The sequence below is a fragment of the Cricetulus griseus genome, chromosome 3 (genome assembly GCF_003668045.3).
Source record: "Cricetulus griseus strain 17A/GY chromosome 3, alternate assembly CriGri-PICRH-1.0, whole genome shotgun sequence".
NCBI classification, from domain to species: Eukaryota; Metazoa; Chordata; class Mammalia; order Rodentia; family Cricetidae; genus Cricetulus; species Cricetulus griseus.
The window spans coordinates 49,531,994-49,543,248 of NC_048596.1; the positions used below are offsets into that span (position 1 = coordinate 49,531,994).

At 50.9% G+C, this 11,255-nt stretch overlaps 1 protein-coding gene across 1 annotated transcript; it reads left to right on the forward strand.

Moving 5' to 3' along the window:
• Positions 1–1,389: 1,389 nt before the first annotated feature.
• Zp1 (zona pellucida glycoprotein 1) lies at positions 1,390–8,450 on the forward strand. The gene is made up of 12 exons (XM_027406672.2): positions 1,390–1,561; positions 2,499–2,620; positions 2,926–3,289; positions 3,381–3,524; positions 3,936–4,123; positions 4,280–4,377; positions 5,836–5,963; positions 6,069–6,258; positions 6,352–6,496; positions 7,844–7,925; positions 8,029–8,136; positions 8,311–8,450. Exons 1-12 carry the CDS (start codon positions 1,390–1,392, stop codon positions 8,448–8,450), a joined length of 1,881 nt encoding a protein of 626 aa, XP_027262473.1.
• The last annotated feature ends 2,805 nt before the right edge of the window (positions 8,451–11,255 follow it).

The following is an 11,255-nucleotide window of genomic DNA, read 5'->3' on the forward strand; positions in this document are numbered from 1 at the left end:
ATCCTGATCTTCCTGCCTCCTTGACAAAAGTGCTGGGGTTACAGGTGTGTGCACCACCTCCAGGTGTGTGTGTGTGTGTGTGTGTGTGTGTGTGTGTGTGTGTGTGTGTGTGTGTGTGTTTACTCATGCATGAGTATGACATCTGGTAGCCTGCTGTCTTAGTTTGCTTTCTGCTACTGTGATAAACACCATGACCAAAAGAAAACTGGAGCAGAAAAGTTTCATTTTACACTTGCAGGTAACAGTTCAGGGAAGTCAGGGCAGGAGGAAACCATGGAAGAACACTGTTTATTTGCTCCTCAATATCTCACATGCCTTACTTTTTTATGTAACCCAGGACTACCTGCCCAGGGAACCCCCACAGTGGCCCCCCTACATCAATCATCAATCAAGAAAAATTCCCTACAGGCCAATCTGATGGGGGCATCTTTTCAGTTGAGGTTTCCTCCTCCCAGGTGACTCTAACTTGTGTCAAGTGTCAAAACATGAATGGGCAAACCTGCTTTATCAGTCTATGCTGTAATCCCTTTTTACACAGGTGCTGGGATTTGAACTCAGGTCCTCACATTTGCACAGCAAGCACTCTCATCCACTGAGCCACCTTCCTAGCCCGTGTGTGTGTGTGTGTGTGTGTGTGTGTGTGTGTGTGTGTGTGTTTGCATATTCACAGTGACCCACCACAAGGTCAAGAACAGATTTCCACTTTTGTCATCATACTTATGCTCACAACATTTCAGATTATTCTTGCATTTGAAATGTTACATTTTCAAACAAAGGATGCCCACCTGTGACAGCTAACGATTAACTGGCCTAACCCCAGAGAACCCTGAAAGGTGCTACCACTGATCTGTTTGCTCACCACCCACCACCCTGCACACTGCCAGCTCTTCCAGAAGCTGGGGTCAGATGGGGGCAGGAAGTAACCTTGCATTCAGTTCCCAGGGTCCCAAGGCCCAGGACAGGAAGAAGGTGACCCTGCAGGACTGCTTAGGCAGGAAGTTCCCACACCCATGAGAGACTTTGGAAGCACCCAGCCAGTAGACTGAGACATTCAGGAATGTAACTGCAGTCCTATAGCCTGCCTGCAACCTCTTGGCTAGAAATTCCTAGGCAGTCCCAGATGCCACAGAGAACCGAGTGAGGGGTCAAGTGCAGCTTTTCTGAACTTCTCTGATAGACCAAGGATGGAAGATGCCTTCTGCTGCCTCAGGAGAAGGAATTTCTCCATAGCCCCTTGTAGGCTAAGCAGCTGCCCCTGCAGGTGACTCTCCTTTGCCCTCAAAGGCTGCTACTTGCTACCTGATCCATATAAGGGCCTGGCTCCCCAGCTGATAGGGAGGTTCTAGCAGTTGTGGGTATCTGTAGTGTGTGCTGGCAGGAGCCTCCACCATGGCCTGGGGTTGCTTTGGGGCCGTGCTTCTGCTGGTGGCTACTCCCCTGAGATTGGGTCAGCAGCTACACCCCAAGCCTGGCCTTGAATACAGCTATGACTGTGGAGTGCAGGGCATGCAGCTGCTGGTGATCCCCAGGTCAAACCAGACTATCCGATTCAAGGTGCTGGGTGAGTACTGGCATAGGCCTATCCCAACTTCCATCCCCTGCCCCAAGACCAGCCTGCTGCAAGGAGGGAGCTAGACCTCTTCCCGGAGCCAGAGCAGGAAGAGTAGAGGCCATCCCGAAGGTTGCAGCAGTTAGCCTCTCGCCTTGTCATCACCCAGAGATGGGGAGGTAACCAGAGCAGAATTTCCCAGGCTCTTTGCACAGGGATCATCCGTGAGAAAGGGGGGTTATGACTCAAAACTGCTGGGCTCTGAATTTCCAGCCTTATCTTGTGGCTGCAAAGCTCTCGGCCCACAAACCACACTCTGAATTCGAGAGCCCTGAGGAGTGTGACTTGATCTAGAGAACAGGGATGGGGGACTCCGTGTGACAACTGAATCTGCAGCCTCAGAGCCACATCTGCAAAGATGGCCCCCACCCCACCCCAGCCCAGCCCAGCCCAGCCCAGCCCACCCGCCCTGTGCACTGAAAGGGAAAGGTGAGGGGCAGGCCCACAGGGTGGGGGTGTTTGGTGCCCCTGTTTGGAGCTCACAAAGTGAGTGGGCATCTAGCATGGTCCCCAAGACACTGTAAGAGCCACTTAATATGACAAATAAGCTTGGTTTTTTTACTCTGCCCTCAGTCTACCCCTAAGAAAATTCTGGCTCCTGGGGATCTCGGATGCCTCAGCCAAGATCTGAGATAACTAAACTTAAACTATAAGGCGTTCAGTCTGCCTGACACCCTGGGAATACTCTCTACCCCAGGTACAAAGAGCCAATGATCACTTAACCCCTTGCAGAAGTGAAAACCAGAAAGGGAAAGACACTTGTCTAAGGCCACACAGACAAACTAGCAAGCAAAACTAGGTCCTGCCTCTGCCCAGAGATTTTCAGAGGTTCCCAGCAACCTCTCACTCCCCAGTACCTCAAGTCCTCCTGCCTCCTCTCCCTACCCAGATGAATTTGGGAATCGGTTTGAGGTGAATAACTGCTCTATCTGCTACCACTGGGTCATCTCTGAGACCGGTGAGCCTGCAGTGTTCTCAGCTGACTACAAAGGCTGCCACGTGCTGCAGAAGGTAAGGACAGTCATACCTGTAAGGACAGAGGTAGCTTGTCCTAACAGCTCCCTGTGGTGGCTATAAGATTAGATAGAGCCTATGATGGGCAGAGGGGTGGGTAGGTGTCAGATTAGGTCCTGAGACAGCACAAATGGGCTCCCTCTATCAGAGTTGCTCAGTTCCCATTAACACCACAGGCAACCACTCCAGGGCTGGGCGGACAGGCCAACAGACAGGCTCCATGCTCTGGCCTCTAGCCCAGTGCTCACCTGAAGTGTCAGGTGGCCACACTCAGCTGCTCTCTAAGGTGCTCTCACCTGCAGGATGGACGGTTCCACCTGAGGGTATTCATGCAAGCTGTACTACCCAATGGCCATGTGGATATAGCACAAGATGTCACTCTGATCTGTCCTAAAGCAGACCACACTGGAACTCCGGACCCCTACCTGGCTCCATCCACCACACCTCAGCCTTTTACTCCTCATACTGCTGCCCCCCACACCAATTCTGGCCACACCTTGGCTGGGTCTGGCCACACTCTTCTCAGCACGCTGTACCCAGAGCACAGTTTCATCCACTCAACTCCTGCTCCACCATCCCTGGGACCTGGACCTGATGGACCCACCGTGCCTTATCCCCAGTGGGGCACCTTGGGACCCTTGGAATTGACTAAGCTGGATTCTGTAGGTATGTGGGAGCCCTCTGCATGCACATGCCTGTGTCTGGGGCCTTTGGGCTCTAAGCAGTCATTTTCTCACTGCTCTGTCACCAACCCTAGGTACCCATCTGTCCCAGGAGCAGTGTCAGGTAGCCTCTGGGCACATCCCCTGCATGGTAAAAAGTAGTTCCAAGGAAGCCTGTCAGCAAGCTGGCTGCTGCTATGACAACACCAGAGAAGTACCCTGTTACTATGGCAACACAGGTACAACTTCTCATCCCAAGCATGCTACTCTGGATCCTGGCAGGGGAAGTCTCCCCTCCACCCAGATGAACTGCCTTGCATGCAGTCTAAGAGAACCCAGCTCCCAGGTGCACACAGACACCCTCAGTCAGGAAGAGTACCTGCCCCAGGGAATGGTTAGGCTCCTCCTTAGAGACCCTGACCTACAGATCTCAAACATCTGCATTAGATAAGTCAGACCTATCTCATTCATCAGCCCTTTGTTCCATCAGCTGCATAGGGAGGGCATTTGCTTAGGTCAACATGGGGAAGAAGAGCTCAGGTCCCTCGACTCCAGCAGTGATTAAATCAATTGTCACCCACAGAGCCCATCCCCTGCCTCTGCACTGGAGAGACACTGAGTCCCAGTGTTCTGATCTGCCTTTGTCCTAGCCACTCTCCAGTGTTCCGGAAGTGGCTACTTCACCCTGGTCATGTCCCAAGAAACAGCCTTGACACACAGGGTCATGTTGAACAATATCCACCTGGCCTATGCCCCCAATGGATGCCCCCCTACCCAGAAGACAAGTGCTTTTGTGGTCTTCCATGTCCCTCTCACCCTCTGTGGAACGACAATCCAGGTAGGAGGAGAACTTGAGCTAGAGGTGAGTCCCACCTCTTGAGGGGCCTCACCTGCTAGCTACATCTCCATCCTCTCGGGGTAGGTTGCAGGCTGGAAGCAAGGTCCCACCTCTGGGTGGGGGTGGGGGGTGTCTCACTTACTACCTCCTCCGTAGGTGGTTGGTGAGCAGCTCATCTATGAGAACCAGCTGGTGTCTAACATTGATGTCCAAAAGGGGCCACAGGGTTCCATCACTCGGGACGGTGTCTTCCGGTAAGTGTTAGCTGGGCTACAGGCCTGGGTGTGAGAGGTGCAGAACTCAGCACAGATTTGGAGGCAGCTGAGACAAATCCTCACTCTGCTATTGCCTAGCTGTGTGACCCTGAATGAGTTTATGTATCTCTTGGAGCCTCCCCTACCGTGTGCAAATGAGAGGCTAAGTCCTTTGTGTTTATCTGTCTGTATATGAGGCCCAGGCACAGCCAACTGCAGCTCTCCCAATGAGCATTGTCTTTATCCTCTAAGAACTAAGCTTTCAGTAATTGAAGGCAACCCTTCCAGGCCCCAGGAAGCTGTGGTTGTTGCCTCCAGATTATGACACCACATACAAGGTGACTATACCTCAGACTGAAGCATCTAAGGATGTGGTGAAGGTGACTATACCTCAAACTGAAGCTTCTAAGGAACTTGGAGAGGAGTCCTAAAGGGAGAGGCCTCCTGAACCTGTTTTCTTAGGGACCACAATCATCCCAGATGCCTAGGGTAACAGGAGGGGTGACCCCAAGGGCGCCTGTCCTTGTTAGACCTGGCTTTGAGCTTTCAGGACAAGGCAGCTAGCTCCAGCCAGTGTGTTCTGCCAGAGGGCCAGTACGTCAGCCATGGGCTGTCCAGAGCCTGTGCTTGGCGCCATGTGCTTGGAGAATGGGGCTCCCAGGCACCGAGACTCTATCTGCCACAGGGTTGGGGTTTGAGACTGTCAGAGAACAAAAGTCTTTTACTTTAGCACAAAGTACTTATGGCCCAGAGCTGGGGACATGAGTCTTGTAGCATGCTCTAAGCTTTTGGACTTAAGTGCTGGGGCAGCCAGTTTCAGCATAGCACTGGGGACTTTGGGGGAGTGGGAACAGAAGTGCAGAGGAACAGCTGGAGTCTGTCGGTTAGGCTAGAGGGGTACAAGACAGCAGAGGGTGAGGCCTTTACAGCTGGTGCAGTTACATCTGTATAACACTCCATCCATGGGCACTGGACATGGGACCCTGAGGCATGGATTGGTGACTACACGACACTCAGGCTACTGAGGGAGACACTAGACATTCATAGGCTACCTGCAAAGACAAGCAAAGCAAGGCCCTGAGACATAGTCCTGTGGCCTCTCACAGTCCTCACTAGAACCCTTTAGTGGTACAAAGGGGATAAATGAGGCTGTTCCTGGCTCTGCAAGCCAAGTCTTCATACCAGGCTTCAAAGACCTTCAAGTGTTGTCTTGATACCGTGTTACCTGGCACCCAGAGTGAGACCTGGTATAGCCAGCTCAAGCTGTCCTGTGTAGGCCAGGTGGGCAGAAGAGAAGGAAAGGGTGAACAGTGATGCCCATGGTTCTAGTGATGGCTCAGGGAGCATCTCTGCACCCTGCAGAAGATGCTGTCCATTGCATCCCTGGTGGGGATGTGGTTGATTAAACAAGGTGCTCTGATATGTGGCCTTCCCCAACATCTTGCTCTTGGACTTCAGGCTTCATGTTCGCTGTATCTTCAACGCTAGTGACTTCCTGCCTGTCCAGGCATCTATCTTCTCACTTCAACCACCTGCCCCTGTGACCCAGTCTGGACCCCTGCGGCTGGAGCTGAGGATTGCCAAGGGTACAGCCCCCCCTCCCTCATCCCACCCCACCACTGCTTTTTCCTCCCGCCTCTAATGCCTTGATGCACAGTCTGCCCTAGGCTCGAAAGCCCCTCTCTCCACAGATAACACTTTCAGCTCCTATTATCAGGAGCATGACTATCCCCTTGTGAGACTGCTCCAGGAACCAGTACATGTGGAGATCCATCTCCTGCAGAGAACCGACCCCAGTGTGGTCCTGGTGCTACACCAGTGCTGGGCCACGCCCACTGCCAGCCCCTTCCAGCAGCCCCAGTGGCCCATTCTGTCAGATGGGTGAGTGGCTGCAAGTGACTAAGTTGTACCCCAGGGGATTCCTGCCAGCCATATCTCCCTAAGAAGGCTTCTGGACTTCTCTCTTTGATCTAGGTGTCCCTTCAAGGGTGACAACTACAGAACACAAATGGTGGCCTTGGACAGGACAGAGCTGCTCTTCTGGTCTCACTACCAGCGCTTCACCATCACCACCTTTGCTCTCCATGACTCCAGCTCCCAGAACGCCCTAGGGGGACTGGTAGGGAGACCTTGCGTTCCTCATGCCCCATCCCACCTGTTGAGTGGTAGTCAGCACCCTACAAACTAATGCAAAGATCCCAGCATGGGGGCTGGACAATAGCAAAGGGATGGAAACACATTGTGGAAGGAGACGACTGACTCCCAAAACTTTCTCTGACCTTCACCTGTGTGCTGTGGCATGCACACTCCCCTACACATGCAAATCTGTACAAAAGAAATTGTGAGAGGGAAACACCCGAGCGTGGCTTCTTCAATCGACCCTAAATCTGAACACCAGTTGTGGTGTTCTCGTGTGGCCTGACTTCTGATTCTAGAAATGATAATGTGTTCCTTGTTCCTCTGCTTTGGTTTATAGCATAGCAACTTCTCTAAAAGAAAAAAAAAATGGATGCACTTAGGGTGTTTAAACCTGTGTGAGCCAGGCATCAGTGGCGCACGCCTTTAATCTCAGCACTCAGGAGGCAGAGGCAGGCAGATCTCTGAGTTCAACGCCAGCCTGGTCTACAGAGCGAGTGCCAGGATAGGCTCCAAAACTACGCAGAGAAACCCTGTCTTGAAAACAAAACAAAACAGAAAAAACCTTCTGTGTGGTGTATGGATGACACCGTAGGTAACACTAGTATAGTCCAATCCGTGCTTGATAGCCCAACATATCCTATTGATCACCTACTGTTCACAGATCTCTCGTATTTAAATCACTGCCCTTAACTAATCCGGTGTGGACTGGTAGGCAGAGCTGAGGGTGACTCAGGATGGCATCTTTCCCATTTTGCCTGTGTGCTGCCTCCCAAGCCAAGAGGCACTGACCTGCTATATGAAGGGTGCCATGGCTGAGGTCTGCCGGTGCTGCCTCTGGTCACCTCCCCTGGGCTCTGTTTCCTGAAAGCAGTGGTGCCTTGTCTTCCTTCCCCTCTGTCTCCAGGTATTTCTTCAGGAGTAAAGAGAAAACAGCAGACATATGTTGCCTGGCTCTGTAGCTAAACATCATCTCCTGTTAACTGGGTGGGTGGGAAGAAAAACGCCCTGCCTTCCAACAGTTCTGCTCCTGAGGGCAGAAGGCAGAGAACAGGCCGAGGAGGACTGTAGTTCTCTTGAATGCAGCAGTTCCTGCCTGCAGGGAGTGTCTTCTACTGCAGGTTTGGGCTTTCAGGAAGAGGACGATCTGAACTCTAAATTGGAAATAACATAGTTTGCATCCCCACCAGTATGGACCAGCTGTGGTCTTAGTCTGCTTGCCCATGTCTCTTCCTGCAGTCCTGCACTGGAATCCCTCAACCCTGCCTCTGTGCTACCAGCCCAGCTGCACAAAACTAGTCCACTCCTTGACTGCTTTTCTTTCTACCAGGTCTATTTCTTCTGTAGTGCCTCTGTCTGCTACCCTGAGGGATCAGAAACATGCTCTACTATATGTGACTCTGGCGTGGCAAGTGAGTCTGGGCGGGGGCGTTAGTTGTTCTTTGATGCAACCTTAGACCCGTGGCTGACTCTCAGACCACCAGCTGGAAGCCAGACAGCTTTCCTCCTTGGCAGGGCACCGTCGGTCCCCTGATCACCACAATAGCACTGTCCAGGCTTTGGACATTGTGAGTTCTCCAGGAGCAGTGGGCTTTGAGGATGCTGCTAAACTCCAGCCCTCAGGTACCAGGGGTTGTGGGTACCCCAAGGGCCATGGCCTTCTCTAAAAATGCTGATGAAACAGGGAAGCTCAGAGGTGGTGTAACTCACTAGATAAGGAACTAAGTAAAGATAGCCCAGCTCCTTATCTGCCGACAGACAGCTCCAGGTGTACCTTCCCCACCCCTTCTCTGACAGGCTCCAGCAGGAACTCTAGTTCAAGACCCCTGCTCTGGGTGCTCCTCCTCCTGCTGGCCACCACCCTTGTCCTGGGGGCTGGTGTCTTTGTGGGTCTGAGTTGGGCCTGGGCCCAGAAACTACAGGAAGGCAGATGTTAAGTGGGTTCAATAAACCATTGTTTGAAAACCACTGAATGCAGATGTGGGGAAGTTATTTATGAAACCCGATGTATGTCTTATCCAAGGGTGTGTGTGTTTGAGGGGCAACAGGGTCTTACTCTATGGCCTAGGCTGGCTTTTAAAATCAGCGATTCTTGTGCCTCAGAGTGATGGGACTGCAGGGGTGAGCTACATGAGACTTGTTCCTGGACTCAGATGTGGTGTTTCAGAATCCTGACCCCGTTAATACAGTCGGGTACCCTGTAACGTTTCAGTCAACACCTATAAGACAGTGCCTCTGTAAAATTGTGACACAAGTGAGAAACTCCTGTCACTCCTGATTCCACAGCCACCATGACATGAGATATAGTGTCACAGATATGCACCAGCTTGTGCCAAGTGTACACTAGTGTAGCCTATACCCAAGTGTACCCCCACACACAATACAGCACTGTTAACAAGCTTACATATTTCCTTACACTATTATTTTTAACCACCTTTTTTTACCTTTTAACTTTTTAAATTACTGCACATGAGTAGGTGCATATGTGGAGGACAGAGGACAACTTTGTGGAGTCAGTGCTCACCTACCACCTCTACAAGGGCTCTGGGGATTGAATTCAGGCCATCAGGCTTGCACAGCAAGTGTCTTTAGACTAGTCACCTCACTGACTTTTGCCATTTTAGAATGTACTCCTCTTTACAAAAATTGACTGTAAAACTGGACACTGTTACACCAATTGTAGTGTTTCCTACTACCAAAAGACTTCAGGGAAGCTGGGCATGGTGGCCCATGCCTTTAATCCCAGCACTTGGGAGGCACAAGTGGGCAGATTTCTGAGTTTGAGGCCAGCTTGATCTAACATGAGTTTCAGGACAGTCAAGGCTTTCAGCTGTCTCAAAAAGCTAAAAAGACTATATGGAGCAACTGACAAAATCTGTTTTATTATTGGGAGAGGTGCACATATGTGGGAGCCAGATGACACTCTATGGGGTCGGTTCTCTTTGACCTTTAACTAGGTGGATGCAAGGGATGAAACTTGTCAGGCTTGCAGAGTGTTTTTTTACTGCCTGAGCCTCACTAGCTCACATAATGAGGACCTGTGATGCTGTCCTCAAAGCAAGCCCCAACAGTGCTTAACATACACTGTAGCTTGGCTTTACTCTCCCAGGTCAGGGTCTGAGAGGATGCCTCTAAACAAGGGAAGGTGTTCTTTTGGGAAGGACAACACAAGTAGAGGGTAAGGGAGGGTCAAAACCTGGCAGTTTCAGCAATGGTAACAGCTTGTCTAGATGTGGGTATCCTCAGAGCACCGGCAAGGCTGCCTTCATGGCAAGGGGAAGTTCCCAGAGTCCCAGGACAAAAGCATCAAGCCTGAACTAAGTCCCACTGCACCAATTAATCGAGCACTAAAGGCGGCAGAACACCTTTTCTAGAAGAGGGCAGGAGACCCAGACACCAGCCACACTTCAAACTTCCCTTCTTGGGCTCCAAAACTAGCACATACTAGCACATACAGCAACAGCTGGCAGCATTGGATAGCAACAAGCTGGCCTTCACCCTGCCTGCCACTTGGGAATGGCCATCAGACAGGATAGAACCAGGCTATGTTCCAGAATGTCATGTTGATTTGGGCTGGGAAGAAGGTGGGCTCAGCAAGAGGTACAAGAAGAATCTGGAAAAAACTAGTCATCTCTAGGCCTGTGGCAGGGCATGATCTTAACTGTCACAAAGGCAACAAGCCAGTGCTCTCATTCAACACAAGTCCATTCTTCACCCACGGCTCTGACCTGCTCAATCAATCTTTGAGTTATGGTGAAACATGAAACCCCGAAGCCTAAGAGCATCTCTGCTTCTCCCTGGACCTGTTTTCACTTTTTAAATTGAGCCTAGTGTCGAATTCACAGGAGTAACAGTTGAAACCAGCTGATGAAGATACTTAGAATCATGTGGCACCAGCCAGCACTTTGTGGATGTTAGCAACTGACTGGAATGTCTCATCCTCACACCTCACTTTACCTAGCTTTTGGGGGTTTGTTTTTAGTTTTGTTTGGGTCTGAGGTAAAGTGCACAGGCCAAGATCCAGGACTGGGAAAACGCCACATTTAGGCTTTTTCTAGAAGAGGGCGGGAGACCCAGACACCAGACACACTTTGAACTTCCCTTCTTGGACTGCCCCCCAGCTGTGGCTAGCGATGACTTGGCGCAGGTACAGGCAGGTGTAGGATATATGTGAAGACCAGCATGGCTGAGTTAGAAAGCTGATCCCACCAATTAAGAGGGACCTAGGATTGACATCCATGTTTAAATAAAACATTACCACTCAGGTGCTGCCAACTGGAGTCACTTTGTCACTTTCAAGTTTAAAAAATGAAATACCTTGCATCATTCTTTCCTTTGGTTTTCTTTTTTCTTTTTTTCCAAAACAGGGTTTCTCTGTGTAACAGTCCTAGCTGTTCTGGAACTCTGTAGACCATGCTGGCCTTGAACTCACAGAGATCCACCTGCTTCTGCCTCCCAAGTGCCCAGCTTGTTTTTCTGTTTTAAGACTGTGTATGCCTGGAGGGTGAGGCATGAGCATGCCATAGCACGCACATGGAGGTCAGAGAAAAGTTGTTGAGTCAGCTCTCTCCTACCTTTCTATGGATTTTGGGGATCAAACCCAGGTTGTCAGGCTTGCACATCACTACCCACTGAGCCCTCCTCCCTTTCCTCCTCTAACCTTGTCCATATACTCCCCCCTTGCTCTTTGAAATTCATAGCCTTGTGTGTGTGTGTATTCTTAAATATATAAATACAACCTG

Bases quoted from the DNA above. Each gene is read 5' to 3' on its own strand.
- Zp1 (XM_027406672.2), top strand. From the start codon at position 1,390: ATGGCCTGGGGTTGCTTTGGGGCCGTGCTTCTGCTGGTGGCTACTCCC. The intron at 3,290-3,380 runs GTATGTGGGAGC...CACCAACCCTAG, and splicing joins GACTAAGCTGGATTCTGTAG to GTACCCATCTGTCCCAGGAG. The intron at 6,259-6,351 runs GTGAGTGGCTGC...TCTTTGATCTAG, and splicing joins TGGCCCATTCTGTCAGATGG to GTGTCCCTTCAAGGGTGACA.